Consider the following 26,798-nt stretch of genomic DNA (forward strand, 5'->3'; position numbering starts at 1 on the left):
TGGTACTTTTTGCATCATCATGAATTACGCAGGGATGACCATTTAAATGAGTCCCTAAAAGCATCTCTGAGCCCATTTTGCAATTTAAGTTACACCCCGACATTCATGCAGTCCAATCTACAAAGTAGCAGCTTTCTTTTCTCAGAGCTAATACTCGAAAGTTGCACAAAAAAACCTCAAGATCCACTTGCCTGCTCTGGGGCTTTTGTCTGTATCTTCATCAGCCGATTGACTTTGCACAGTTGCCATGGCACTGTAGATGTTTAAAGTTTTCATGATTCTGAGCACTTCACGGACTTCTAATACATGCTGACTTGACAGTTCATCCTTATTTTGTCTAATTCAGTCAAAAGCTTCGGATAAGATCTCGAGTTAGGTTGTTTTTGTGCTTTCTTTCAATGTCAGGAATGAACGCTCAAGCTAAAACTCAGAACTGTTATTGTATTCATGACATAAAACACCACAACACATAAAACTCTGTAAGGTAGATAGAATTTATTCATTATTTTACATCAGCTATACAGTTCACATGGACAGATGAGTGGAGCACGACATTGTGATGCGCCAGAGCAGCATCGCCTAAAAATATACTGTTACAACACCTATAAATAGCCAGGGGTGTTACATCCCTCAGAACAACAGCATTGATGACCTCTGCCGTGTTTGTTTTTTTGTCAATGTAGATGTAACAAATTCTGCCTTTTTAGGGTTAGGTGCAGTACGAGGTGATGAGGAAGACTTTAGATCTCATCCACAAAGGGTGTTTTGATCAGGTTTCCGCTGGATGCCATAGTCTTCTTGCCAGTCACAAATTTCTTGGCAGCCTGCAAATAAAGAGCAAGAAAGTTAAGAGCACCATTAATAACTATGACAATTTATTTTTTAGACCATAAATGAAAGACTCGGCACAACTTAAAATTGTTGACTAACTGAAGTAAATTCAGTAATGTGTCTTACATTGGCGACATCAGTCAAGGATACGTTGTCAATGTTTTTGGAGACTTCCTCAGCAGAGCAGTAGGATCCCTCGACCAGAGCCTGAGTGCCCATGGCCTCCAGCAAACCCTCTGAAGTCTCCAGAGACATCAGGAACTGCCCCTTCAGCTGGGCCCTGCACAGGAGACAAAGACAAGCTCATTATAAAATACAGTAGTGCAAGACTTTTAACTTGATGCATTTCCTTCTGATTTTTAAGTATGAGGGGGAAGGAGATGTTGTAATTAGTCCAGTTTATATCCTATTTTTCAGGGTTTTTTTTTTGTTTTCTCAGCAGACACATTAAATTATACCGTTTAAAAAGGAACACGCCGACTTATTGGGACTTTAGCTTATTCACAGAAGTAGCAGTTTTTCGCCTTTCTGAGAATATGGCTGTGCCTCATATGACCTTGTTATATATGACATATTAAAGCAGTGTCCCGGTATGTCTTACTTGGCCCGAGTGAGGTCAGCAGCTGTGACTCCACCATCAGCGACAGCCTTCACCTCGGCAAGAGCAGCCCTAATCACCTGGAGAGACGGGGGGGGAGGCAGATATTATATCAAGACATCTTATTGTTTCAGGTTTTTTTTCATAACAAAGACTGCAGCTACTTGGTTGAACAGACTCTTGTCATGACTTTGGGATACTCACATCACCCGCAACTGCAGGCTGGGAAATGGTGTAGATCCCAAACAGACCAGAGTCAGAGTAGCTGGAATTGAAAGCACTGACCTGCTCAGAGAAAAAAAAAGTACAAAAATGTTTTTACAGGTACTATTGAAATTATGATTTAAGCCAGTCAAGGTAACGTGGTGCGAAACGTTTTTAAAAGTTTATATTAGGAACTGACAACCACTCACATCAAAGGGGTCAGCAGTTGCCTTGGCAACGCCCTGGACCAGTTTGCTGGAGGCGCATGAGCCCCTCTTGACGTGCAGACCAGCTCCCAGCAAATGCTGCAGCACACTGAAGGCCAGAGCCTCGCTGGTGCTCGCTGCAGCTGACTCGCTCACCACCGCCGAGTGGACCAGACTGCTGAGGCTGGGCAGACGGATCTCACCTAGAGAGAGGAACTCAGGGCGTTACACATTTTCTTGGAAGTAGGAAAACTCCAGATGTGGCAACACACGTGTCGATTTTTTACGTCGTCGGTTTTGCTCACCTCCACGATACTGAGCCTTGGCCCCTGTGGTGCCCGTTCCACTGCGGATGTTGAGGAATTGCTCGCCAACTTGCTTTAGCACCGTGTGGTCCACACCTGAAGGAAAGATGACGAACATCATACCCTTTATGATCTTTTGGCCAATTAGGAAAGAAAACACTGGGTATGTTACTTGAATGTGCATTCCCATTAATAGCGTCATATAAACACATCAGGTTCAAACAGTACTGCTATCATTATAGGGATATTATGTTTAAAGTTTAATGATCCTTACCAAGTCCAACAAGAGCCATTCTTGCGCTTGTGAAATTGTTCTGGACAAACTGGTGCAGCTGGAGAAAAAAAAAACAGAGAGGTTGAAATGGGTCTATTAACAATACCATAAGTCTTAAAAGAATAAAGACTGGAAAAAAATACTTACATGCCCAGACTGGATGTTGCCAACCATGTGGGTAGGACAGTACAGAGAGTTACAGAGAGCATTCTTGTAGGCAGCTTCATGCAGACCTTCGATCACACCTGGGGAGAATAGAAAGAGGCATGATCACGATGCAGTGTTCTGATGTTAAAGCTTTAAAGACATTTGTGATGTCTTCTTAATTGACAAATCATTACATCTGCCTGTTTGGTGGAGAGCCCTTACAAACTGAAAGTGATTGGATTTGGTGCACCTGTCTAAAGCCATCTGCTTTTGTGGCTTAAATAACAGATTTCTGTGGAAATTACCAGACTTTCGATGACAGAATTAGATGAAACAACTTCATAAACTCTATGCTGGTGCTCCGTCATGTTTGCAGTAGCTTATAGCCAGGAGAAAGTTAAGGATTGCCGCTTCCATTGTGGCAGTACTTACAAAAACAACTAGCCTTGTGAAACACCATTTTCTGATTAGCTTAACCCAAAAAGTGTAACAGAAAAAAAATATTTTTCACTAGATTTTGTGACACCTACTGCTTGGTAATACCATGTACTTTAACACGCAGGTGGGAACAAAAAGCAAGAAGTTCTATGATCAACCAATGTGGACAAAAATATGTCTGTGTCCATTGGAAGGGAAATAGAGGCCCACCTATTTGAGCACTCTGTGCAGCCTGGGCCTTGTCCCTCTTCACTCTGGGCGTGAGGTCTGACACCTCCCATGGCCGGAACTCTGGGGCTGTTGTCACGTTGATCAAATACTCCATCACCGTGTCACTACATACAAATAATGAAGAGGGAGAAAAACGTGTTAGATATGAAGCGCTGAAACAGTGCCATCACCCTGCATAACATAACCACTCCTGCAGAATAATCTACCTCTCCAGTGAATATTCCTATGTACCACACTGTCAGTGTTTCTTGAACATATAGCGGAAGAGATCGTTGTCACATTATGCTGTCACCCTCATGTTATTCACAATAATTTAAGCTCAAACTACAAGTGCAGCTATCGTTCTTGTCTAAAAAATGTCTCCTCGGACTACAAACATGGGACAGTTCATTTTTGACTCGTGTAGTATCAATCACAACACTGATATTATTCAAAGACTCACATGTCATCTCTCAAGCAGTCAACGGTGTAGATCATGTTCTCTCTGGATGAAGTTACACTGCAAATAATCATGCAGATACCGAGATAAGAACACTTATCAATGAAAAAAAAAAAAAAAACAATTACATTCAATGGTTTGTTATGGCCTTTCTTGGAAGTTACTGACCTCAGGTTGCCTCCCACTGCCTCAACACCATGGCATATCTTAAAAGAGGAAGCTCCTTTGGTTGTCTGGAAAAGCAGAAAATGGAAGTTGACACCAAGCTGAGACAGAAGGCAAATATTAATTCTTGAAAATAAACCTTGGGTACACTCTGGCTCTTGTGCTTTATAGCTATTTGAATAATACTGTGTTAAAACTGGGGGAGAAATGACAATCACATGCTTACTAAATTATAAGCGGTTCTTTGAAACTGTGGCAAACTGTGCCATATCATACCAGGTTGGAGGCCAGCCGGAGGAGGTGGGTGACCCCCTGGTTGTCAGGGGTCTCATAGCGACAGCCGGCCTTGACAAACACTCCGATCTTGGAGGCTGGGGAATAGTTCTCCAAGGAGGCAATCACCAGTCCACTGGGCAGTCTGGTCACCTGGACAGAAAGACACATATAGAGATGTCCTTTAGTTTCATCATTTCCATTAAGTATAGATAAAAATGGAGTTAAAACATGTCAGCAAATATACACTTTAAAGGGTCATCTAAGATCATTAAGACATTTAGTTAGATGATTTGACATTTTACACTTAACATGAGAAGAGAGAAACCACTAAAGAATAAAACATTGGCAACATATGCCTTTATTTTTGGCAAACCAACTCATCTCTTCATTCTCACACCCAAAACCACGCTGTCTGGACCCAGCCAACCTGTCCTCATCACTCCCCCTACATACATGGATATCCTTTAAGGAGTGGGCAGCCCCTGGAGAGAGCTTGAGGCCAGCAAGGGGCTGGGCAAGGGACCGGCCTGTTCTGGCAGCCACATGGAACCGTCTCTGTCGGAGAAGACAGCAACAGAAATCAACAAACACTGACCTGCACATCCTGCGGCTGAAACTTAACGTGTTCGCCGGCCCCAGTGAACTCCACCTTACGGGCAGCCTGGGCCGCATAAAGCCTCGTCTGGGAAAATGGAGAACATGGGAAGGCGGGACATTACAATTAACGTGTTGCTGGCTTGCTGACTGATGCAAAGAGGAGGGGGGGGAATCAGATGCATGTAAAAGATTGTGAAATGATGGGATCAGTTATATTTTCTTGACATGATTTACCGTTCTCATACACAACATACCTTCACAAAAATAAGAATTGTATTTAGTTTGTATATGCTTACTCAAATAGTACGTGCAGCTAGCTGCCTTGGTGCTGTTGAAATACTGTGTCTTCTAGTTCTAATTCTTCATTTTGTAACAACTCTTACAGTAGACCATACAGAGTTGATATTCTAGTAACTGCCTCCTGAATAGATGACAAAATTAACTCACCATAAAGTCTATTTAGGATTCTTCTGGAACTTTCGCATGATCATCTTCAGCTGATAAGAGTTTTTGCTTTTCAAGCCAACATGGATGAGAAGTCTATTAAGTGCTCAGAAGCGTCTATAATTCCATGACAACTAGGCAAATTCCATATGCTGATGAAGATCATGTTGTATGAAAGCTCAACAACGGCTACTAAATTGGATGGACATTTTGGTCTCTTAAGCTTAATGATAACAGACTTGATAGCAAATGTAAACACACAAGTCTCAAATGGTACTAAAGTTGAATGTTATGGATAACTGAACATACTTAAAGTAGAAATGTACGGTAAAGCGAGCCACACAAGCTTCAGCTAACGTCAACATTCGTTGTGGAGGGGAGTCTACAGAAGCTAACGTTAGCTCTCACATATCACTTGTCAGACCCCGAGTTGAGTAAATTGGGTTTTAAAGTAAGTTTAAAAAGGTACAACAACCGTTCTTATAATACATCAATGAGAACGACCTGACATGTCTGGTGCTTATTATGTAACGTTAACGTTGTCAGTTGAGTTAGATAACTAGCTAACGTAACGTTAGTGCTGGTTATGCAGTCACGAAAAGCTGTTTCCTCGTCAGCTCTTCATCACACCTTGTCCGGTCATGACCCTGAATTTTCACACCGTCCGACAAACACACAAAGAGTGAAACGGACGGCTAACGCGTGAACAGCTGTCCCGACACACAGATATACAGGATAGTTAGCGGAGTCCTTACCGATAACTGACTAATTCCCCGAATCCCCTTCATCTCCCCTCTCTCCTTCAGTCAAGGCAATTGAGCAATATGGCTGGCGTGAAAGTGCCCTACCCAGAATGCCCAGCGCGTTCCTTGCTCGCAAAAGTACCGCCGAGCCTTTGAGCGTGCGCCCACTCTTGCCTCGGAGATGAATAGCGTGAAAAATTAGTATTTAGTATTTCGGCACTACACAGTCGGAAACTGTGCCGCATTTGTCTTGGCATTATACAAAGAGTTTGTAGCAAGATGTTTCCAATCATATTTGATTGTTTTGTTTTCATTGGGGAAATAAAATAAATAAAAGAAGACTGAACAGCATTGCAATATCAATGTTTAATGACACACACACAAAAGCAAATATCAAAACGTACTTGGAGTAAATATATCAGAAAACAAAATACATAGTATACAAATATTCTATTATAAAATAAGCTACTTCGAATGCTCATTATTTTTAGACACAGCTTGAAATTTGATCACATTATCAATTCAAATAAGCACCTTTAATAACAAAGAGCAAAGAAAAAAAGCATTTCCTGTCGTTTTAGCTGGTGTAGCCAGTGCGCATGTGCGGTACTCCACACGTGCGGTGAACGTTTGGACTGGTTGCATGCAACAGAGCTTACAGAGTTCGTAGTGCCACAAAAAATATTACTTACAGAGAACATATCTCACGTCTTGTTGTCCTTTCTAACCCAGGTGAAAGAAAATACTCCTCAGTGAAGCATTTCGCCGAGAGGGCCAGGATACAAGAAAAAGCTCTTTACAATGGTGAGTGTTGTGTTGTGGGTGAACTAACAAGCTAAGGCTAGCTAACGTAAGCTAAAGTAACTAACGTTAGGCTGTAGAGCGACCCATTCTTTAACTCATAACATCCTTATGTGTGTTCACTTGATAGTGCTTCCCCGTGGTTAATGGGGTTTTATTTTGCTTTATGTATCGTGGCTAGACTGAAGCACAAGTGAACCCAAAGGCCTACCCGCTGGCCGACGCCACGCTATCCAAAACCATCCTGGACCTGGTCCAGCAAGCCTCAAACTACAAACAGCTCAGGAAGGGGGCTAACGAAGGTAAGGAATACTACAATTTGGTACTAGAATGTCATTTTATTGTCCGCTTCTTTCCGGGAGGTCTGTGAAACGTGCTTTTTTTCAGGCTAACAAACAGCTGAGTTTTCTTAAGTGTTTCAAATGTGTAGCTAACTTTTGTTAACGTTAACGTAGCTACCTTTTTAAAGATCCTGACCTGGGAAAGTAACTTTACCGTAGGGCTTTAACAAATACATGATTAGTGTACAGCTGCAAGGATTAGTCAATTAAACAATTAGTTGATCAAAAGAAAATGTAATCACCAACTTCTGATGATTTGATTAATCTTTTTAGTCATTTTTCAAGTGGAAAGGCCAAATATTTGCTGTTGCAGCTTCTCAAGTGAGGACTGGTCTCTTTTTCAATATGATGTAACAAATTAAATGGGTTTTGAACTGTTTTAATAAAGCAAGCAATTTAAGGATCTTAGACTCTGGGAAGCTGTGATGGGCCTTTTACACTACTTTAATAAAAAAAAAAGTTTTATAGACTTAACAAATCAATAGAAAAGACTCTGAATCAGTTCTAAAACCGGCATGTAAACGCATTGAGCTAACTGTGATCTGCTTGTTCCCCAGCCACGAAAACCCTGAACAGAGGCATCTCTGAGTTTATTGTGATGGCTGCTGATGCTGAACCACTGGAGATCATCCTGCATCTGCCACTGCTTTGTGAGGACAAGAACGTCCCGTACGTGTTTGTCCGCTCCAAGCAGGCCCTGGGCCGGGCCTGTGGGGTGTCGCGCCCTGTCATCGCTACCTCAGTCACCATAAAGGAGGGGTCTCAGCTCAAACCGCAGATTCAGTCTGTTCAATTGGCTATTGAGAGACTGCTCGTCTGATTTTTGTTGCCCTGTTATGACAAAGTCTTCTTGAAAGAAGAGGAAGACATATTCCTGTTCCATATTTCTGTTTGATAAACAGTAGTTATGCATCACAAGAGAATAGTTTTTTCTTTCTTTTTTTACTTGGGACGGTGTGTCCACTCCGGTGTATCAGTTTGCCAAGGCATTGTCTGATTCATAATTAAATCCTTTTTTTATGTAAACCTGTTTAGTTCTTTTCAATGTTTCATGTTTTCATTCAGATTGTGTAGTTAACCTTTAACATTATCAGCGTCCAGAGTCATTTGTAATTAATATTAGAATTGATCAATTTGGGGAGGATTATAACTTTCAGCCTAAAGTAGGGTTATGTGCTGCAGAGAGTTGGTATATTGTCAATGTGACCGGCATCTAATTTTACCTGGAGGTGTTGACGCCATGTGCCTCATGCTACTAACAAACTGATCCCAAACATTTATGTGTTGTGTAAAGAGATGCAGCTCCTTAAGTAAAACGTTTCAGTGTCACATTGGCACTTTTCATTTTTTGTGGGGGGAGGGGTCAAGTGACCAGGTCAGACTTCTTCAGAAGTAGTGTGAACACTCAAATCTTGCCCAGATTTTTTCTGATTTAGACCACTTCCATATGTGGTCCTGAATCAGACCCAGGTCAGATTTTTTTCAATGCAGCTGCAGTGTGAACAACCAAAGCGGATTTGATGTGACTTTTACATCAATCTACATCGACATTTGTCACAATTATGCACCAGCAGGAGTTAGCCCTAGACACAGAGTAAAATTAAAAACTTGAATAGGCCTACAAAATAGAGAACTGATGGAGGGAGAGTGAGGTGTTAGACTTAATTAGTATATGCAAAAAAATGACCCATGTGATGGATATTTTATTATACATGACATTAGATTGTTAATACTGATGTATGAATGCATAAGCAGCATTTGGCTGTTATATTAGAGCTGCTGAGTTGGAGTACCGGTAAGTTATAACTACCTTATAAACAGTTAGTATGGACCTTTCTCACAGCAGACATTTTGTCATAGTAGGAAAAGCACAGCTGAAATTGATAACCTCAACGATGGCTCAATTCCATCAAGTATCCCAGTGAGCTATTTCAGTGAGTCAGCATGCCCAATACCAGGACCGCTCCTAAGTGGAATGCAGCCATTATTAATGGTTTGAAATACACCTGTGCTTTTCCTACTATGACATGTCAACATGTCTGCCGTGAAAAAGGTCTATTAGGAAAATCGAGCCAAGCTTGGGCTACCTCCAATCGACCCCAAGCTTTACAAATAAATCTGGGGGGGGCGGGGGGTTGTGAGATGATTATGGGGTATGAAATCATTTCATAATACATAGACATATTTCATATTGCTCGTGACTATTGATTATGGACACGGACCAGGTTTTTTTTGTAAGGGGCCACAAGCAAAAATGTTGGAAATCACTGGTTTTATGTCTGCGATGTGTTTGAATGTTGTTTTTTTGTAAAGTAGTTTACTTTTAGTTTCAGTTTCCGATGGCGTAAGAGCCTCGCTGTGGCTCTTGAATGCAACATGGATACACAGTCAGCGGCTTGAACTTTGGACCAACTCACGCCGCTCCGACAGACTGGGTAAACACAGCCCGATCTGCCGGTGATTCAATCTTAAAAGATTGAACTTGGTCTGGTGATAGCCAGACTAGCCTACCTCTCCGAGGCTGGACAGCAGAGAACTGGGAACAACGTCGAGATGGCCGGACCTCCAGTTGTTATATGGGAGCAGGAAGTGGAGGGTCTGTTGCATTACAGAGAGCTGGTCCCCCGTCTGGAGGAAGCTTTGGGCAAATTCTCCAGACGAGACAGCGCAGAGGTGATCCAGCCTGTTCGCACCACGCTGACCCTGCAGAAACACCACGGGTAGGCCTGTACTGTACATAACTAGTGAAACATTAACAAACTGCAGCTATTGCTGGCTCTGGCTGACACTCTTCTACTTTTACAGCTTCCTGGGATTGATGCCTACATACATGGAGAACGATGGAGTCCTGTGCACAAAGTTTGTGTGTTTCTACAAAAGGGAGGATGGCTCCTCTTTGCCAGCTGTGCAGGCCACACTGGTGCTGCTGGACCCAGAGTATGGGAACGTAAAGGCTGTGAGTAAAACTAATGCATGCACAAATGACTCTGCCACATAAAGAAACCGCATTAGTTACTCTGCATCAAGACTACTCTGCATTAAAAACAACCACTCTAAACAAAGGTCCCATGTTTCCAACTTGCAGGTCATGGATGGAGAGCTCATCACAGGCATGAGGACAGCTGCAGTCTCGGCCATCTCTGCTAAGGTATTACTTCCATTTGTCCAACATCTATTCACACGTGTTCTATAATCTTACACCGATGTTCTAAGTTTGACACCATTGATGTATTAGTTTGACACTCATGGGTCTGTCCTGGCGTGTTTTTTGTCACACAGCTGCTGATGCGTCCCGAAGCAGAGGTGTTGGCCATCTTGGGTACTGGCAAACAGGCCTTGAGTCATTACAATGCCTTCACAGAAATGTTTTCATTTAAAGAGGTACAATTACAACGAGATCTTGTAAATGTATGAATAACGAGTCTAAACAGAAGCAGAAGCCTGTATTTATCAGTTTAGGGCAATGTAATGTATGTTTGATAAGCACAAGTGGGTTACTATTCTCATGTCTGTGACTCCGTTTCCCAACACAACGTATCATTGTTAGGAACCTAAATGATCTATGCACATCATTTAATTTGTGTGCTAAGACATGGTGTCTCACTTTATTTCCATGGGTTTGACAAAGTGGGACAACACAAAAAGATTGTCCAAGAAAAAGACACAAAAACCATAAACTTTCCTACTTTATTAACTCCTATTTTTGCAAAATTTATCTTAAAAGTAGCCAATAGTTATATCATTTTGGCAAATACACATATTGGCTTTCTTGCCCAGTTAGATGAGAAGATTGATATATCACTCTCATGTCAGTATGCTAAATATGGAGCTACCGCCAGCAGCCGCTTAGCTTAGCATAAAGACTGGAAACAGCTAGCCTGTCTCTGTCCAAAGGCAACAAAATCTCTAGCTATAAATCCTTTTAAACACCTTTTACTTTAGTTTATTAACATTGGCAACTCATTGATTACTAAAATCAACACATAATTTAAGCGTGTAAACATCTGTCAAATATATACTGTTATATCCCCCTACCTCAGATATACAGTTGTCATCATTGCTTTTAGCCTATTAGTCTATTTCTGTGTACCTTGAGAGCAACAAAAAGCTGGAGTCAAATTCCTTGAATGTGTTCACACGTTCAGAATTCAAAATACTCTGCCATTAAAGCGGATTCTGAATTAGTTTTGTGATTGTTTAATATACTTATGTTTGGTTTTTCATAAACTGACATGCTTCCTCTGGATCTTCACCACAGGTGCGTGTGTGGAGTCGCACAAGACAGAAAGCGGAGAGCTTTTGCCGCTCCGTCAGCGGTCCGGTGACGGTGTGTGTCTCAGTGCAGGAGGCAGTGAGGGGAGCAGACGCCATAGTGACAGTAACCAGATGTACAGAGCCAGTGCTCTTTGGTCAGTGGGTCAAACCAGGAGCCCACGTGGCAGGTAAGAAAAAAAAATAGATAACACACAAACTAGGAAAAAGGTGAGATTTTTAGATTGAGTATATTTTTTTCCGCCACTGAGTTTCTCTCCTGTTGCCGAGCAGCGGTGGGGGCTTGCAGGCCAGACTGGCGGGAGCTGGACGACGTGTTGATGAAGGAGGCGGTGGTGTACGCTGACAGCAGGGAGGGAGCAATGGCCGAGTCCGGTGACGTCATCCTCTCTGGGGTCATTGTGCTTTCTAACTGCCTCAATAACAAAAGCTGAAGTGTGTGTTATTGGCTCCCTTTGCAGAATGTGTGGAATAAAATATGGTTGTGGATCTTTTTAAGGCGGAGGTGTTTGCAGAGCTTGGAGAGGTTATTAATGGGACAAATACTGCCCACAGAGAGAAGACAACAGTGTTCAAATCCCTTGGTAAGCCCTGCTTGATGTATGCCTAGTCCATATTGTGTGAAAGTACTAAAAAGAAAAATAACTTTTGTACATTAAGACTTTTTTTTTTTTTTTAATACAATAACAGGAATGGGAGTCGAAGATGCAGTGTCTGCTCAGCTGGTATTTGACCAATGGAAAGCAAAAACCAGCCAACCGTGATGTAAAGACTGTCCCTATAACTATAATATTCACTGCATAAATCCATAGTTTTGTTATTGTTACTTAAGTAAGTCCAGATCTACCCACATATTCTCTAACTCCCAAATCACCGTTGAACAAAACTCTTTATCATACACTCCTTGGATGGTTATCTTGACAGAGTCATACGGAGGCTTGCAAAAGTATTCATACCCCTTGAACTTTTCCACATTTTGTCACGTTACAACCACAAAACGTAAATGTATTTTATTGGGATTTTATGTGATAGACCAACACAATGGTGCATAATTGTGAAGTGGAGGAAAATGATACATGGTTTTAAACATTTTTTTTTTTTTACAAATAATAAACAAAATATCTGTCGTGCAAAACTATTCAGCCTGTAGAACCACCTTTCGCTTCAATTACAGCTGCAAGTCTTTGGGGTATGTCTCTACCAGCTTTGCACATCTAGAGACTGACATTTTTTTTGCCATTCTTCTTTGCAAAATAGCTCAAGCTCAGTCAGACTGGATGGAAAGCATCTGTGAACAGCAATTTAAGTCTTGCCAGAGATTCTCAATTGGATTTAGGTCTCGACTTTGACTGGGCCATTCTAACATGAACATGCTTTGATCTGGGGCAACCTCTAGCTCACCCAATTAACCCTTGTGTTGACTTCGGGTCACATTGACCAGTTTTTAATTTTTGTTTTATATCAGAAAATATGGGACGTAGAAATAAGCGCTGAAAATGTGTAAAATTTTAGTTAGTTTTCCCCCCCCAAGGTTGACGGGAAGATAACACAGTCCTTTGCAGCAGCCCGGGTTTGAATCCGACCTGTGGCCCTTTGCTGAGTTTCATCCCCTTCTTTCTCTCCCCCTTTCCTGTCTATCCACTGTCACTTAGAAAGGGGAAGAAAAAAAAGAATAATCTTAAAAAAAAAAGAATATGCTTTGATCTAAACCATTCCATTGTGACTCTGACTGTATGTTTAGGGTCATAGTCCTGCTGGGAACCTCCGCCCCAGTCTCAAGTCTTTTGCTGACGCGAACAGGTTTTCTTCTAAGATTGCCCTGTATGGCACCATTCATCTTCCCATCAACTCTGATCACATGATGGTGTGTTCAGGGTGATGTGCAGTATTAAGTTTTCCGCCACACATAATGTTTTGCATTTAGGCCAAAAACTTCAATTTTGGTCTCCTCTGACCAGAGTACCTTCCTCCACGTGTTTGCGGTGTCCCCCACATGGCTTGTGGCAAACTGCAAACGGAACTTCTTATGGCTTTGTTTCAACACTGGCTTTCTTCTTGCCACTCTTCCATAAAAGGCCCGATTTGTGGAGTACACAACTAATAGTTGTCCTGTGGACAGACTCTCCCACCTGAGCTGTGGATCTCTGCAGCTCCTCCAGAGTTACCATGGGCCTCTTGGCTGCTTCTCCGATCAATGCTCTCCATGCCCGGCCTGTCAGTTTAGGTGGACGGCCATGTCTTGGTAGGTTTGCAGTTGTGCCATACTCTTTCCATTTGCGAATGATGGATTGAACAGTGCTCCGTGAGATGTTCAAAGCTTGGGATATTTTTTTTATAACCTAACCCTGCTTTAAACTTCTCGACAACTTCATCCCTGACCTCTCTGGTATGTTCCTTGGGCTTCAAGAGGCTGTTTGTTTACTCTAACAAACATCTGTGGCCTCCACAGAACAGCTGTATTTATACTGAGATTAGATTACACACAGGTGGACTCCATTTACTAATTAGGTGACTTCTGAAGGCAATTGGTTGCACTGGATTTTATTCAAGGGTATCTGAGTAAAGGGGGCTGAATACTTTTGCACACCCCACTTTTTTCGTTTTTTATTTGAAAACCATGTATAATTTTCCTTCCACTTCACAATTATGCACCACTTTGTGTTGGTCTATCACATAAAATCCCAATGAAATACATGTACGTTTGTGGTTTTAACGTGACAAAATGTGGAAAAGTTCAAGGGGTATGACTACTTTTGCAAGCCTCTGTATGTTGACCTGGGTGATGCTAGAGGATGACGTTACCATCTAAAAGATATGTCGCTAGCATGGCTAAACATGCCAGGCATTTTGTGGTTACAGTTTCTCAAAAGCGATGATTTGCTCCTTTTCTGTTTTTATAATTGTAAATCAATATTCTTTGAATTTTAGACTTTAAGAGACATGTCATTGGGCTCTGGAAATTGTATAAAATTTTCTCTAATTAAAACAAAATAAAAAAAAAAAAAAAAAAAAAAAACATTACTTGCAGTCTTACTTGTATTGTTTCCCCGCACTGGTGTGTGGACAGAATATCTAAATACAACAGTGTTTTGAATGAATTTATTTGCTATAATAAAAAAAAAAAATCTGCATATTATTATTCATGTGAAAATGAAACCACATTTAGCAAGAAAGTAAAACCAAGTGTGCATTTCCACTGCGCCATTGAAACACTGATACAATGAATCTAGATTTACAGCGGTTCCCCGTGAAATTTGATCACTGCTCATTTCAAAATCAAATGTTATTTGTTGAATAGTTACTGCTCATATCGCCCAACAAAGACATTAAAATCTGTTACAATCTGCGAGTGCATATACATTGGCTCGCAGACTTCATAAAAACACAGTAATAGATGTGGTCAAAATAAGAGAGAATGATAATGAAACCTTTACAGATAGAGAGAGAATGAACCAGCACAACAACACTGGCTGCACTGCACCTTCACATGCCCGGCCGTTAGTCATATAATACTGTGTGTTCACTTAACACGCAGCGGGAAGAGGGCATTCATCTCGAAAGCTTTTAGGAACAAAACGAGATAATTCCCTGGTAAATATTTTGACTGTTTTAAATGCTCATTAATTGTAGAGAGTAATTATTACTGATCTTAGCAGCTGCTACAACAACTGTTCTAAGTCATTAAGGGTTAAACTGTTTACGCATTATGGTATCTTGTTAAAACTAAATTAAAAAGATACATTTTTAGTGTTCATGGAGTGACTACAAAGTGATGACCGTTGACTGGATTTTGGCAACACCTCAGTCTAGTCAGATGACACATGTAAACAAAACGGTCCATCAATCACAGCTGACAAGAAACTTACAATGGACAAAAAGGAGAAATGACTTTAAAGCTTACTAAAACTTTGTTATCTTAAAGTAAAATGTAATCAAGGCAGCAGGAATCTCTTAGTGTGTAGGGGAAAGAGTGCAGAGCAATCTATGGTAATTTCATGATTTAAAAAAAGAAAATAATATATCACATTCAAGTAGTGTTTCTTCACAATGTCTGAGAAAAGTGACATGGATGTTGTTTTTTGTAAAATCCTCCCTCTTTCTCCTTAATCAACCCTAGATCCCAAATCAAATCCCCCCCACCCTCACATTGCCCAAGGCCTTAGCAAAGTCACTTCATTCCTGTCAATCTGAAAGGACTAAACAGATGGAAGCAAACCAAGACCAGATTGGACAGAAAACCTTCAGCGCTGCTTAAATCTGTGACGTTCTTTCAGACGAAGTCTAATCTACCAGAGCTTCAATGTAAGCGGGGTGAATAGATGTTTGGGGAACCCAGCCAGCGTCTCCTTCCCTCTGAGTAGGCCGAGTTCTGACTGCAACTGTACTTTCTACTCCCTGTGATTCTCCATTACAATATTCTGCACTTCCTCTTCCTCTTCTTGATGGGTGGGGGGCATAGGACCGCCCTGATGGCTTCGTCAAACACCGTCTTAAGGCCGCGCTGCGTCAAAGCTGAGCACTCCAGATACTTCACTGAACCTGGTGGGCAGAGGAGAGGAAAGCAGAAAAAGCAGAGGAACAAGTCAGAAAAACGGTTTGCCTTTGTTTCCATGTTGCAATCATCATACATACATATTTTAAAGCTTGAGTAAGATCAGTAGCAGCTGTTTTCTATCAAGTTCACCGTACGACTGTACATAATCTTTCCACACTCTAGACTACACAGGGTGCACAAGGCTCCATAACAACTATGGCTTTTAATAGCTGGAGTTGATTTAAAATGAAGTTTACAGCCAAATCCTCTTTCAGTCCCAGAGAACATTATCTGTCAAATGCAACTACTGAAATTAAAATGTACTGTAATACAATAGAAGGAAATAAAATGTAGGATAATTGGTCCCATTCCCAGGTTCTCCTAAAATTACACAATTAACGGCATACAACTTCAACTCTGGCAAGTAAACATTGCAGGGTGTTGAGTAGAGCTGCAAAGATTAATCGATTAGTTGTCAACTCTTAAATTAATCGCCAACTATTTTGATAATCGATTAGTCGGTTTAAGTAATTTTTGTTAAGTAAAAATTCTTTGATTCCAGCTTCGTAAATGTGAATATTTTCTAGTTTTGTCTCTCCTCTGTGACAGTAAACTGAATATCTTTGAGTTGTGGACAAAACAAGACATTTGAGGACGTCATCTTGGGCTTTTGGGAAACACTGATCCATATTTTTCACCATTTTCTTCATTTTAGAGACCAAACAACTAATCAACAGATTAATCGACTATGAAAGTAATCGTTCGTTCGTTCGTTGCAGCCCTAGTGTTAAGAATAGCATAAATGTCACCATCTAATTTTACATTTAATCAAAATAGAACTTACATTTATTATAATAGTAAACAAATTAGACCTGTTGCTATTTAGGATATTTGAGTGATTTTAAGCCCTTTTTCAAAGTATCTAGGGATTAAGAATCTGCATTTAGACTGTAATAGATTGGAGTTTAAAAATATGTACCAAGTCTATGAACCTAATTCAATTTGCATGCTGTTGTACTGTGAAACGGGGTCCTCTCCTGTTTTGGCAAACTACCAGAAACACTACTGCTTAAAAAGGGTCTTTCAATTCACAACCTTAACAGACATTAAGAGCATTTTAACATTTGTATCAGTGTGTGTGTTGTGTTAAAACTGACTTATTTCTTTAGCCATGGCCAAACCCTGAGGGTAGATGATGGGGGAGAGTTTCTTCTCCTTGAGTTTTTCGATAGTGTCCTTGTCGTCTCTCAGGTCCAGCTTGGTGCCCACCAGGATGATGGGCGTGTTGGGGCAGTGGTGTCTCACCTCGGGGTACCACTGAGGGAAGGAGAGAGTCATAGTCAGAGGCCGCGGAATGCAGACGGACAGTATGAAAGACATGTTTTTATTGGCTGTATCATTACACCAAACAACATTTTGGTTGTCTTGTGCATAATGTTATGCATATTTTTATACCATTCCCCATCCATTTGTTCTGTTCTGAGTAGTTGTGAGGGGAGGAAAGGGTTCATTTTTCAGATTTTTTTTTTTTGAACTCAAGCATTCCTTTAGGATTTCAAATCAAGATTCTGTCTCTGTTAGTTTGTGAGCTGTGGCAACAAAAATAAAAAATAAATAAAAATGGCCGTATTCCCACCTATGGCTCTCTTATTCTACCACCCAAGCAGATCTGAGCGTGACATGTCATGGAAAACACTACTGACAGATGTGACAAACAGCAGAAATAAAATAAAAAGCAGGTAGTCCTTACTTTGGCTCGGACATTTTCAAAGGAGGCTGGACTGACAAGTGAAAAGCAAATCAGGAACACATCCTGAGGGGGGGAAAGAACAAACTTCAGTACAACATTAAAAACGTAATCAGCACTAAGGAGATGTTTCTGTTACAACTGGGATACACCTTAACGTTAACTATGATGCTGAAGATAAACAGATAGCAACAACATTGACTTAATAGACCCCAAGATGTTCAGACACGAGGGTCCACAAAACTAGACAGATCTGGACTCTGTTGGTTAAATACAAACTGACTCCCACTTTCAGCTCCCTGCAAGTCTTTGGCACAGAGGCCAGTTTGTTGTCAGGACAAAGAGTGCAAACAAGAGCTCCCTTTCACTTCTTCAGACAGTGTATAGGTACTATGGATACAAGGCTCTACTCTGCTGAGTGCAAAGACTGTGTCTTAAGCATTACAGGCCAGTGAATAACTCCAAATCAATGCTGGCAGAGTGAAAACAAGTGTTCATGTGAACATTGTCTGGCTGATACTAGTCTGTGCATGGCAGTGGTCTGAGACAAGCGGGATGAATGCATATACACACACACCGTCTGTGGATAGGACAGAGGCCTGAGCCTGTCGTAGTCCTCTTGTCCTGCCGTATCCCACAGGCCCAGGTTCACTGGTTTCCCATCAACCATCACATTGGCAGAGTAGTTGTCAAAGCTGTAGGAAAGGAGGTGGAGATTTGGTTTCAAAGAAGCATAATGGGTTTCAAAACTTTCCCTCTGGGATAAATTAAGTTATATCCGATCTAAATGTACAATACAGTGCTGACAATCTTCAGATCACAGCTGTTCATGAGGTGTGTGTGTGTATGTGTGTGTGTGTGTGTGTGTGTATATCTTACACTGTGGGGATGTACTCTCCAGGAAAGGCATTGGTAGTGTAGCTGATGAGCAGGCATGTTTTACCCACAGCTCTGGGATTAGAAAGGAGAGGAGAAAAAATACAATGATTTATTTGCATGATTTATTCTCAGTTTTTTATATTCACAGTATATTCTTCAGTGAAATGAAGGTAAGAGCAGAGTTAGTTTTATAGGGTGTATCTGTAGTTGTTTAACTTGCCCAGTTTAACTAATTTAACATTAGAATTGGGATTTTAGGGGGTTTTCTTCCTTTTTAACCCGTGTTGTCCTTGGGTCAAATTGGACCTGTTTTCAAAGTTTCTGTATCACAAAATATGGGTTTCTTTCAACCAAATTGCCTAAAAATAATAGTTCCATACACGAAACTGCTGTAATTATGCATCAACATACGTTCCTCTGATCTTAATTATTAGCTGAAGTAATTCATAATTTCTGGGTATTTTAACTCAAAATTAGGCATAATTTAATATAAATGAGATTTATTGACCATGAATTACAAACATAAGTGTAAAACTAGCAGTGATAAATTGGAATGAAGTTGGCTTAGAAGATGTACAGTACAGGCCAAAAGTTTGGATACCTTCTCATTCAATGCGTTTCCTTTTTATTTGCGTGACTATTTACATTGTAGATTCTGACTGAAGGCATCAAAACTATGAATGAACACATATGGAATTATGTACTTAACAAAAAAGTGTGAAATAACTGAAAACATGTCTTATATTTTAGATTCTTTAAAGTAGCCACCCTTTGCTTTTTTATTAATAAGGTAGAAAATTCCACTAATTAACCCTGACAAGGCACACCTGTGAAGTGAAAACCATTTCAGGTGACTACCTCATGAAGCTCATTGAGAGAACACCAAGGGTTTGCAGAGTTATCAAAAAAAGCAAAGGGTGGCTACTTTGAATAATCTAAAATATAAGACATGTTTTCAGTTATTTCACACTTTTTTGTTAAGTACATAATTCCATATGTGTTCATTCATAGTTTTGATGCCTTCAGTGAGAATCTACAATGTAAATAGTCATGAAAATAAAGAAACACATTGAATGAGAAGGTGTGTCCAAACTTTTGGTCTGTACTGTATACTTGATGCTTTATAAAACTGGCAAAACAGACCGGGTCTATTTTGACCAGGGAAGACAACACAAGGGTTAATTGCATGTCAGGACTGGGAGTTTGCGGTCTTGTATTTACTTTTATTATCATCAAATAAATATATCTACCTTTTAACAGATACAGGATGTGCTAACAATAACACCTCAGAATAGAAGGCATATTTTTTTTTACACCACCACGGCTTAAACAAATAATTTGAACAATTATTAACTCTTATTCCGTTATCAGGCATGATATCTTTCAAGTACAACTTTGCCAGTTCTAAACTTTGGCTTAAGAAAACAACGTCCTAGACTAGCAATCAATAGATTGACCTTCAACTCTGTCTGCTGTAATAGAGGGACTAGAGGGGGTAGGGATGTACAATACAAACTTGTGACATTGCCCATAGCTGAGCTAAAAAATGGTTTACAGACTTAACTAAATGTGATCAGGTATAAATCCCAAAGAGTGCCAATATCTGTCTGCCATTAATACTGGGAACTACTATCTGAAAATGATAGCAAGCATGTCTTAAAAAATGGCAACCAGTAATCAAAAATCAGTGGACTTATGTAGTACAATGCTTAAAGTATGGTTTAATGTCAGCCAAATCCAGACAATAGCTCATTGCCTTTATGAAATTCCATATATTTAGACAATTTTATAAACACATTTTTATTCCTCAGTTTTATGCAGGTAATGCTCTACTTTTAAAAAAAAAAAAAAAAAACATACCAAAACATTTGCTGGTTTTATATAGCTAGCCTAATGGACTGCATTCTTTGGATTATTGAGTAAATTTAGGCTACTGATCAGACTAGGCTATCAGTTTAAAAAACCATTGGGTCCTTTTTGGTTGGGCTAAAAAGAATAACTTGTTCCAAGACCTTTAGGAGACTGTATGATTAATGACAAACACACAAAGTGTAACGTTATACAACAAATTTGATATCAATTTATTAGCGAACAATCCAAGAACTTCTATACAGGACGAGGCGAGCTAGCTGCAGCCTGCGTCATGTCTAATACAGGACATGCTGCCTGTGACCCATTCAGTCACACCTAACCGGAGCATGTAGATAAATCTGTCTGACCCAGCTGGACCGGAGAGCAGGCATAACAGCAGCTGTCGCTTAATTTGGCATGTTATGTGAGGCTTGTTTGCCTCTAGACAACTGTTGGTAACTGGGTCAACGGAAACCACTATGTTAGCTTTTAACCGTTCACGTATGAGTAACATTGGGACATTTTAGTTGTCAAAGTACGGATAAAAAAAAAGATGGTTTCACTTACCCGTCCCCCACCACCACACACTTAATGGCCTGCATCGGACGCCTCTCTCGCTAGCAAACCAGCCAACGTTACAGCAGCTCGAGCTCAGTTAGCTTAGCTAGCTAGCTAACGGCGGCTAAAATAAAACCACACCGGTTACGCGTAAAAGGTACAACGTAAACTAAGTGAGTTGTCCAAAAAAGTTGAAAAGGGTTGACTTTACAGAAATGATCCGGCTTGTCTCTTCCTCTCAGTAACACCCGGCGAAACTCCAAAGTTGTAATTCAGGCAGGCAACACCCAGGAAAAAAAACTCTGGAGAGAGACTGAGGGAGAAAAAAAAAAGAAGAACGCCCACAATTTGGAAGCTCTGCTCCGAGATCCCTACAAGTCATTTCCGGTCAGAGCAGGACTATTAAGGGCGCTAAGCAGGACGGTCAAACCCTGCCATCTACTGGTCACAACTGGTCACAACTGGTCACAACAAGAATATGCCACTGAATTCAAGAAAAAGAACCAGTGTCCGGTAACAAAACAACTCCGAGGTGGGCATCTAAATTAGTTTTTTTAAATATAGTGATGAAAGAAACATTAACATATTTTTCCTAAGTAAAAGTTTAAATACAACAATGTAATAATACTATTTGTTGTAAGACACAATGCAGTAGAATAGCCCCCAATATGTATAATCTGTAGTAACTGGTAACTAAAGCTGTCAAATAAATATAGTAAAGTATAATGGTTTCCTCTGCAGAGTAGAAGCATAAAGCAGAAACATAGAAATGCTCAAGTAAAGTACAAGCACCTCCTACATTAAAGTCAAATAATTAATTTTTCACTTATTTTAATAATGTATCAGAGTGTGCTATAGGCTACCAACAAACTATAGAACTGAGTCTGCATGCGTGAAGTGTGAACAACAAAACAAAGCCCCTACCCACTTTATTGTTATATATTGATTGTAGCCGCTGGTATATGATTACCTTTACTTGCAATTAATGATGGTTTCTGTTTATTTTAATGCAGCAGTGTTAGATCTTTTTTTTTGTTTGTTCTTAAGTTCAAGGGTAGGATTCTCTCTCTTAATTCTTACTAAACTTGGTGTAGAAATAATGAGATCTTAAATACTTTGGAGCAATTGCAAAAAAACAGTGATAGATGAAAATAATATAATAATAATCAAATATGATGCATTTTATAGATTAAACTACCCACAGTATATAAAATAATTAAAATCAGCCCCACTTTGACCCACTGCAACAATAACTGCATTATATTCATAATCCAAGTATATTATTAGCCTATAGCACCTTGAAAACAGCAATTCTGCAAATATCACATTTTACTTTTCATAATATATTTGCACTTTAACTTTTAATTGAGTATTTGCACATTGCGGTGTGCAACTTTTTTTTTTTCTTTAAGTGAAAGATCTGAATACTTCTACATTTGATATAAGTGAGTGCTTTCCTACTTCTGCATGAAGTACTGCAAAAACAATCACTCTGCAGTCTTTGCATGTGAACATGAGAGGGCAGCATTTTACAATTTTACAGTTTTATTGTCTAACTACAGTCTATGTCGAAATTTTAATTGCCTAAAAATATATAAAATGCCAACACTTAACAGACACACACACACACACACACACACACACACACACACACACACACACACACATGCTGCCCTGTAACCTTGACTCTGGATTATGTTATTGGGGGATTTTCCCAGCAAACAACACATTAATAGGATAAACGTCACCATTAAATGGAGGGTAAAAGCAGAAGAGAGATTAATGGAGGATAAACAGGCCTGTCACCGGTACACCAGGGAGTCAGTGTGGTCACACTGTGCGACATCAGGATGTCAAACTGAGAAAAGACATTAAAGGGGAAAGCTGCTTTGAAGCAGTATTCATACATCTCCAGAAAAGAAAAAACATAATTTAGAATTTAGTATATCTTGAATGAGTTTAACAAACACCAGGTTTTTCAAAAAATTTTGCTCATATTAGACTGGTTGCATCCAAATTAGCAGCAAATCCATCTACTGTATTTGTCCAACAAACTGCTGCTTTATTTTTGTTGATTAAGATAATTTTTTGGGGGCATTTTATTGACAGGAAAGCTGAAGACACAAAAGGGGAAAGAGAGGGGGGAATGACATGCAACAAACGGCTGCTGTTTGGCATTTGTCATTATTTTCAGGCCGTTCTACTGACTGATTCATTAATTTAGCTTTTTTTTTTTTTTTTTTTTTTTTTTTTTTTTTACCAGTGCCTGGCTTTGGAACAAGGGTTTGTAAAAGAGCTTCACATCAGAGGTATCAACAACAGGTCAGTTGAAGAGAACTTTGTTGGTGAGGCTTTTTATTGTGCACTCTCACACTCAGCTCTCCTTCTACATGCATCTCCCTTCAAACTGCAGTTGGAAGAGTCATTTTATCGGATCATTATGTTCCACCATTAGCGCTCTAAATAATCACCAAGATTTAATGACCCCTGTCATGGTGCTCTCATTTGCATAGGAGTCAGAGTGACTGTCTGCAGGCAATCAACACTTAAATGCCAGAATGGGTTCTGTAATGGTAGCACTCATGACCGAGTCCACGGGATGCCTGATGCATAATGTGCAGAAGTGAAAGCTAAAGGATGAGAGTATCTACAAGTTATTCTCTGGATTTCATCATTTCAGCTCAACTAAGCGAATAAAGCAGATGGCTGAACCAGAGGCTTTGGCATTTATGCTGCTATGATGATGATCAGTGTAATGCTGCAGTTATAAGAACCTATATATAACTAGAGTCGCTATGAATCATTCAGCATCTCGAACTGTGACATCTGAAGGATTTTCAGAGAATTTATCTGTGGAGCCGAGTCTGATAAGGGCACTGCAAATCTGATAATAGAGTTTCATGACTGTTTTTTGATAATGTCACAGATGCACAGAAGGAAAACATTTTGCCACCCATGAAGGCTTTTCAAACTCACCCACTTATACACATATACGCTCATAAATGTACAAAAATAGTCTTTAGTGGCTAAATTGGTAAGACTTTAATAAGGGTGCAAATCATACATTTAATGTTTAACTAATGCATGCCTCATAACAATTTAATGCAGGATGTATGATGAATCCCTGTTGCCCACGCCCACCATTAACAAAGTATCAAGTCACTATGACTTAATGTGATTAGTTCACACTGTTCACAGATACTGCGTACATTAATTGATATGCGTCCAAATTTACAGAAGGCCTACCTATTCTGACAGAAATATGAAGCAGTTGTTTTCTATCAAACGGATTGATGCAAACATTAACATGTTGCTGCAAGCATCTAGCTGCTAGCAGATGCCAACTGACAAACTAGAGAAGAATGGACTTGAATTGAGAAAAAATTGCTTCATATTTCTATGAGAATAGTTACTGTTCTGCTTTCAGGGAGGCTGAGCAAATGCATCGGTCTGAAATACATTTTATGGAACTGGAATCCAGCTATAGTTTGCTTCAGATTGATTCCAGGCAGCTATGTGCAGCTTGTTTATTAGCCAGTGGCGGCAGATGTTAAAGCTTTCTAAAAATAAACTTTTGAAGGAGTCCTCGCTCTGCATGAGCAGTGACATGCAGCATACACAGAGCTTTAGTCATCAGGTGAAAAAAAGAGGACTTCTGTGTGATTACTTGTGTCCAGTCCCATCTATTCACAAAGCTATTCTTTTTTCTGATGACAATCAGCCATGGGTCACTTCTGCAATCAGATTTAATCAGATCTATCAGAGCTGTGAGGTGAGACATGCTCCCAGTTGGAAAGATGTCCCACGTGTTTCCTTTGTCCTCCCTCTTATTTTCTGTGTGTGCGTGTGTGTGTGTGTGTGTGTGTCTCCAGTTTCTCTTCCGTTCTTTACAGACATGGCCTGCTTCGCTCTCTCCACCATTGTGAGAAAGGAAGTGTGTGACATTACTTGTGTGTTTGCATTAGCAGGAATGTGTGTGGGACTGCTGCAGATGGTTTTCACAGGATTGAGGAATTCCTCAGAAACTCATCTGGCACAAAAACACAAATGAACTATCCTCTGGAGTCCCAGCTTTCAGTATTTGTTACCAACAACAATAACCATTATATTTCCAAAGGAACCCTGAATTTGAACACCATCATTACTGGTGGTAGACTCTCCTTAGTGACACACGAGTGGTGATAAATCTAGTGGAGCTGACTCAGCCTAATTGCTAAATGCAGCATGTTATTTTATTGGTTTAACTTGAAGATGTCTATGTATTCCACTACTTACCAAACAGACAGCGGAGGGCTGAGTAGACATTAAATAATCAGCGTGTCTCAATCAAAATAAATCAGACTCTAATACTGCAGCTCTGAAGCTCTGAAGTGCAGCTCAACATCTACCTCATTATAACGGTATGGGTCATAAAGCAGGCTACTTGCTTACAACGTTGCCGCCAAACAACTGCAGCCAAGAGATGCACTGGATGAATCCAGTTCCTCAGGGTCACTTCCTTCATGAGTGTGATGAAAGTTCAGGGCACGAAATTTTGGAAGCGCCTATTTAGAGGACAGGGGGGAAAAAAGCCACACTGAGTGAATAGGTACTGTGCAGAAACCTTCCACTGTATTCGTCTCTCTGTGGAATAAATGGTTGTTTTTGTTCTTTGACAATCCAGTGTTGATGAATTGAAATTCACTTTTTTGGTGCACCTACTTTCCCTCAACGTTTGTGGTCTCCCATACTTCCCAGAAACCCTGTTGACAACCTCCAGAGAATAGAGCTTGTTGCGTGCTCTTGCTGTGGGGTATAATGTTAAGTGTGATAATAACAGCAAAATGTTTTTCGCCAGTGAAGATAAAGTCTTTACCAATACTTTGGATATTCCCATTAGCCTCAGCTCTACTTTTGTGTGCCGATTAGCAAATGTAAGCATGCTAACACGCTGAACATCAGCATCTTAAAAACTGTCATTTTGAGCATGTGAGTGTGTTGCCGTTAGCATTTAGCTGCTAGCATGAAAGATGAAGTGAGTCTTTGCATACTTTACACGTCTTGTGGCTGCACTGCATTCTGATCTATGGAGGCAACTGACAATCTAACAATGATTTAATATAATGTCTACATTTGGTGACTTGCAGGGGAATCATAAACATACCCCTCCAAAAACAAAATAGTTCCAAATACATCATAATTGTCTCTTATTCTTAAGGGGGCTGTACTGAAAATACTGGGGGGAAAAGACAGGCTGAGATTGCTTCCACATGACTCTCACAGACCATTTCCAAATATCTACGTTTTTTTGCGGCCACCTGACTCACATGCGCGCCGGTGTGACTTCATCCTCTGCTCAGAATGCCATTACTCCACTATGTCTTTACATAGCAAATATTTGTTTGCTGCTATATTACTGTTCTGAATATCAAATACAACCCCTTTAAACAATATAAAACTGTGATAAGGCATGGCAAACTGAATCAGGTTTCTGTGCAGAAAGTCTCTGCATAAATGAGTAAAACCATATCTTCACCCACTTATCCGCTTGGTTTTTCTCAACAAAGACATATCTGCCAACTGACAGCCTAACCCTATAGTTCTCACATGCATGCATACATAATGTGTATTTGTGCCCAGCTGTAATCAGACTGCAGCACATGCACACGGTCATCCATGACCACTCACCAGGGCTCGAGGTCCGTCCATGCACTCCCCGACTCTGCACATGAGATGTTTTAATATGGCTGACATGTGCTGCCTTGTAGGAACCAGCTTCCAGGGAAATTTTGGAGTGCATCCATCCAAAGTCTTTTTTTATTCTTCTTTTTTTTGCTGGCTTGTAAATGGGGATGGGGGGGATAAATATAACTAATGCGGGCAAAAAAGGATGTCACACTGAGGCCAAGTTTATGGGTCAGAAATTAATCAAAGAGGA

At 40.2% G+C, this 26,798-nt stretch overlaps 4 protein-coding genes across 6 annotated transcripts; 2 read left to right on the top strand and 2 right to left on the bottom strand.

Moving 5' to 3' along the window:
• Nucleotides 1-476: 476 nt before the first annotated feature.
• On the bottom strand, nucleotides 477-6,063 carry uqcrc2b (ubiquinol-cytochrome c reductase core protein 2b). Of its 3 annotated transcripts, XM_028567603.1 has the most exons (15): nucleotides 5,911-6,062; nucleotides 5,159-5,224; nucleotides 4,710-4,796; nucleotides 4,115-4,264; nucleotides 3,842-3,906; nucleotides 3,677-3,733; nucleotides 3,214-3,338; nucleotides 2,566-2,663; nucleotides 2,419-2,476; nucleotides 2,145-2,240; nucleotides 1,843-2,042; nucleotides 1,634-1,714; nucleotides 1,433-1,509; nucleotides 958-1,111; nucleotides 477-824 (listed from the first exon to the last, which is right to left on the bottom strand). In XM_028567603.1, exons 2-15 carry the CDS (start codon nucleotides 5,159-5,161, stop codon nucleotides 741-743), a joined length of 1,335 nt encoding a protein of 444 aa, XP_028423404.1. In that variant the 5' UTR covers nucleotides 5,162-5,224; nucleotides 5,911-6,062; the 3' UTR covers nucleotides 477-740. The 3 variants fall into 3 exon arrangements, with proteins under 3 accessions (XP_028423404.1, XP_028423402.1, XP_028423403.1); XM_028567601.1 differs by lacking the exons at nucleotides 4,710-4,796; nucleotides 5,159-5,224 and adding an exon at nucleotides 4,568-4,669 and having other exon boundaries at nucleotides 5,911-6,063; XM_028567602.1 differs by lacking the exon at nucleotides 5,159-5,224 and having other exon boundaries at nucleotides 5,911-6,061.
• Nucleotides 6,064-6,463: 400 nt separating this feature from the next.
• On the top strand, nucleotides 6,464-8,074 carry LOC114548194 (NHP2-like protein 1). Its single transcript, XM_028567996.1, has 3 exons — nucleotides 6,464-6,702; nucleotides 6,881-7,001; nucleotides 7,598-8,074. Exons 1-3 carry the CDS (start codon nucleotides 6,700-6,702, stop codon nucleotides 7,858-7,860), a joined length of 387 nt encoding a protein of 128 aa, XP_028423797.1. The 5' UTR covers nucleotides 6,464-6,699; the 3' UTR covers nucleotides 7,861-8,074.
• A 1,206-nt stretch (nucleotides 8,075-9,280) lies between these two features.
• crym (crystallin, mu) lies at nucleotides 9,281-12,450 on the top strand. The gene is made up of 8 exons (XM_028566888.1): nucleotides 9,281-9,760; nucleotides 9,846-9,996; nucleotides 10,126-10,188; nucleotides 10,320-10,421; nucleotides 11,299-11,482; nucleotides 11,586-11,707; nucleotides 11,812-11,896; nucleotides 12,003-12,450. The coding sequence occupies exons 1-8, from the start codon at nucleotides 9,594-9,596 to the stop codon at nucleotides 12,074-12,076; spliced, it is 948 nt and encodes a 315-aa protein (XP_028422689.1). The 5' UTR covers nucleotides 9,281-9,593; the 3' UTR covers nucleotides 12,077-12,450.
• A 1,946-nt stretch (nucleotides 12,451-14,396) lies between these two features.
• Nucleotides 14,397-21,252, bottom strand: LOC114547620 (ras-related C3 botulinum toxin substrate 1). The gene is made up of 6 exons (XM_028566889.1): nucleotides 20,891-21,252; nucleotides 18,473-18,544; nucleotides 18,171-18,288; nucleotides 17,597-17,659; nucleotides 17,004-17,163; nucleotides 14,397-15,851 (listed from the first exon to the last, which is right to left on the bottom strand). The coding sequence occupies exons 1-6, from the start codon at nucleotides 20,923-20,925 to the stop codon at nucleotides 15,721-15,723; spliced, it is 579 nt and encodes a 192-aa protein (XP_028422690.1). The 5' UTR covers nucleotides 20,926-21,252; the 3' UTR covers nucleotides 14,397-15,720.
• Nucleotides 21,253-26,798: the final 5,546 nt, after the last annotated feature.

Source organism: Perca flavescens, chromosome 21, assembly GCF_004354835.1.
Source record: "Perca flavescens isolate YP-PL-M2 chromosome 21, PFLA_1.0, whole genome shotgun sequence".
Lineage (NCBI taxonomy): Eukaryota > Metazoa > Chordata > Actinopteri > Perciformes > Percidae > Perca > Perca flavescens.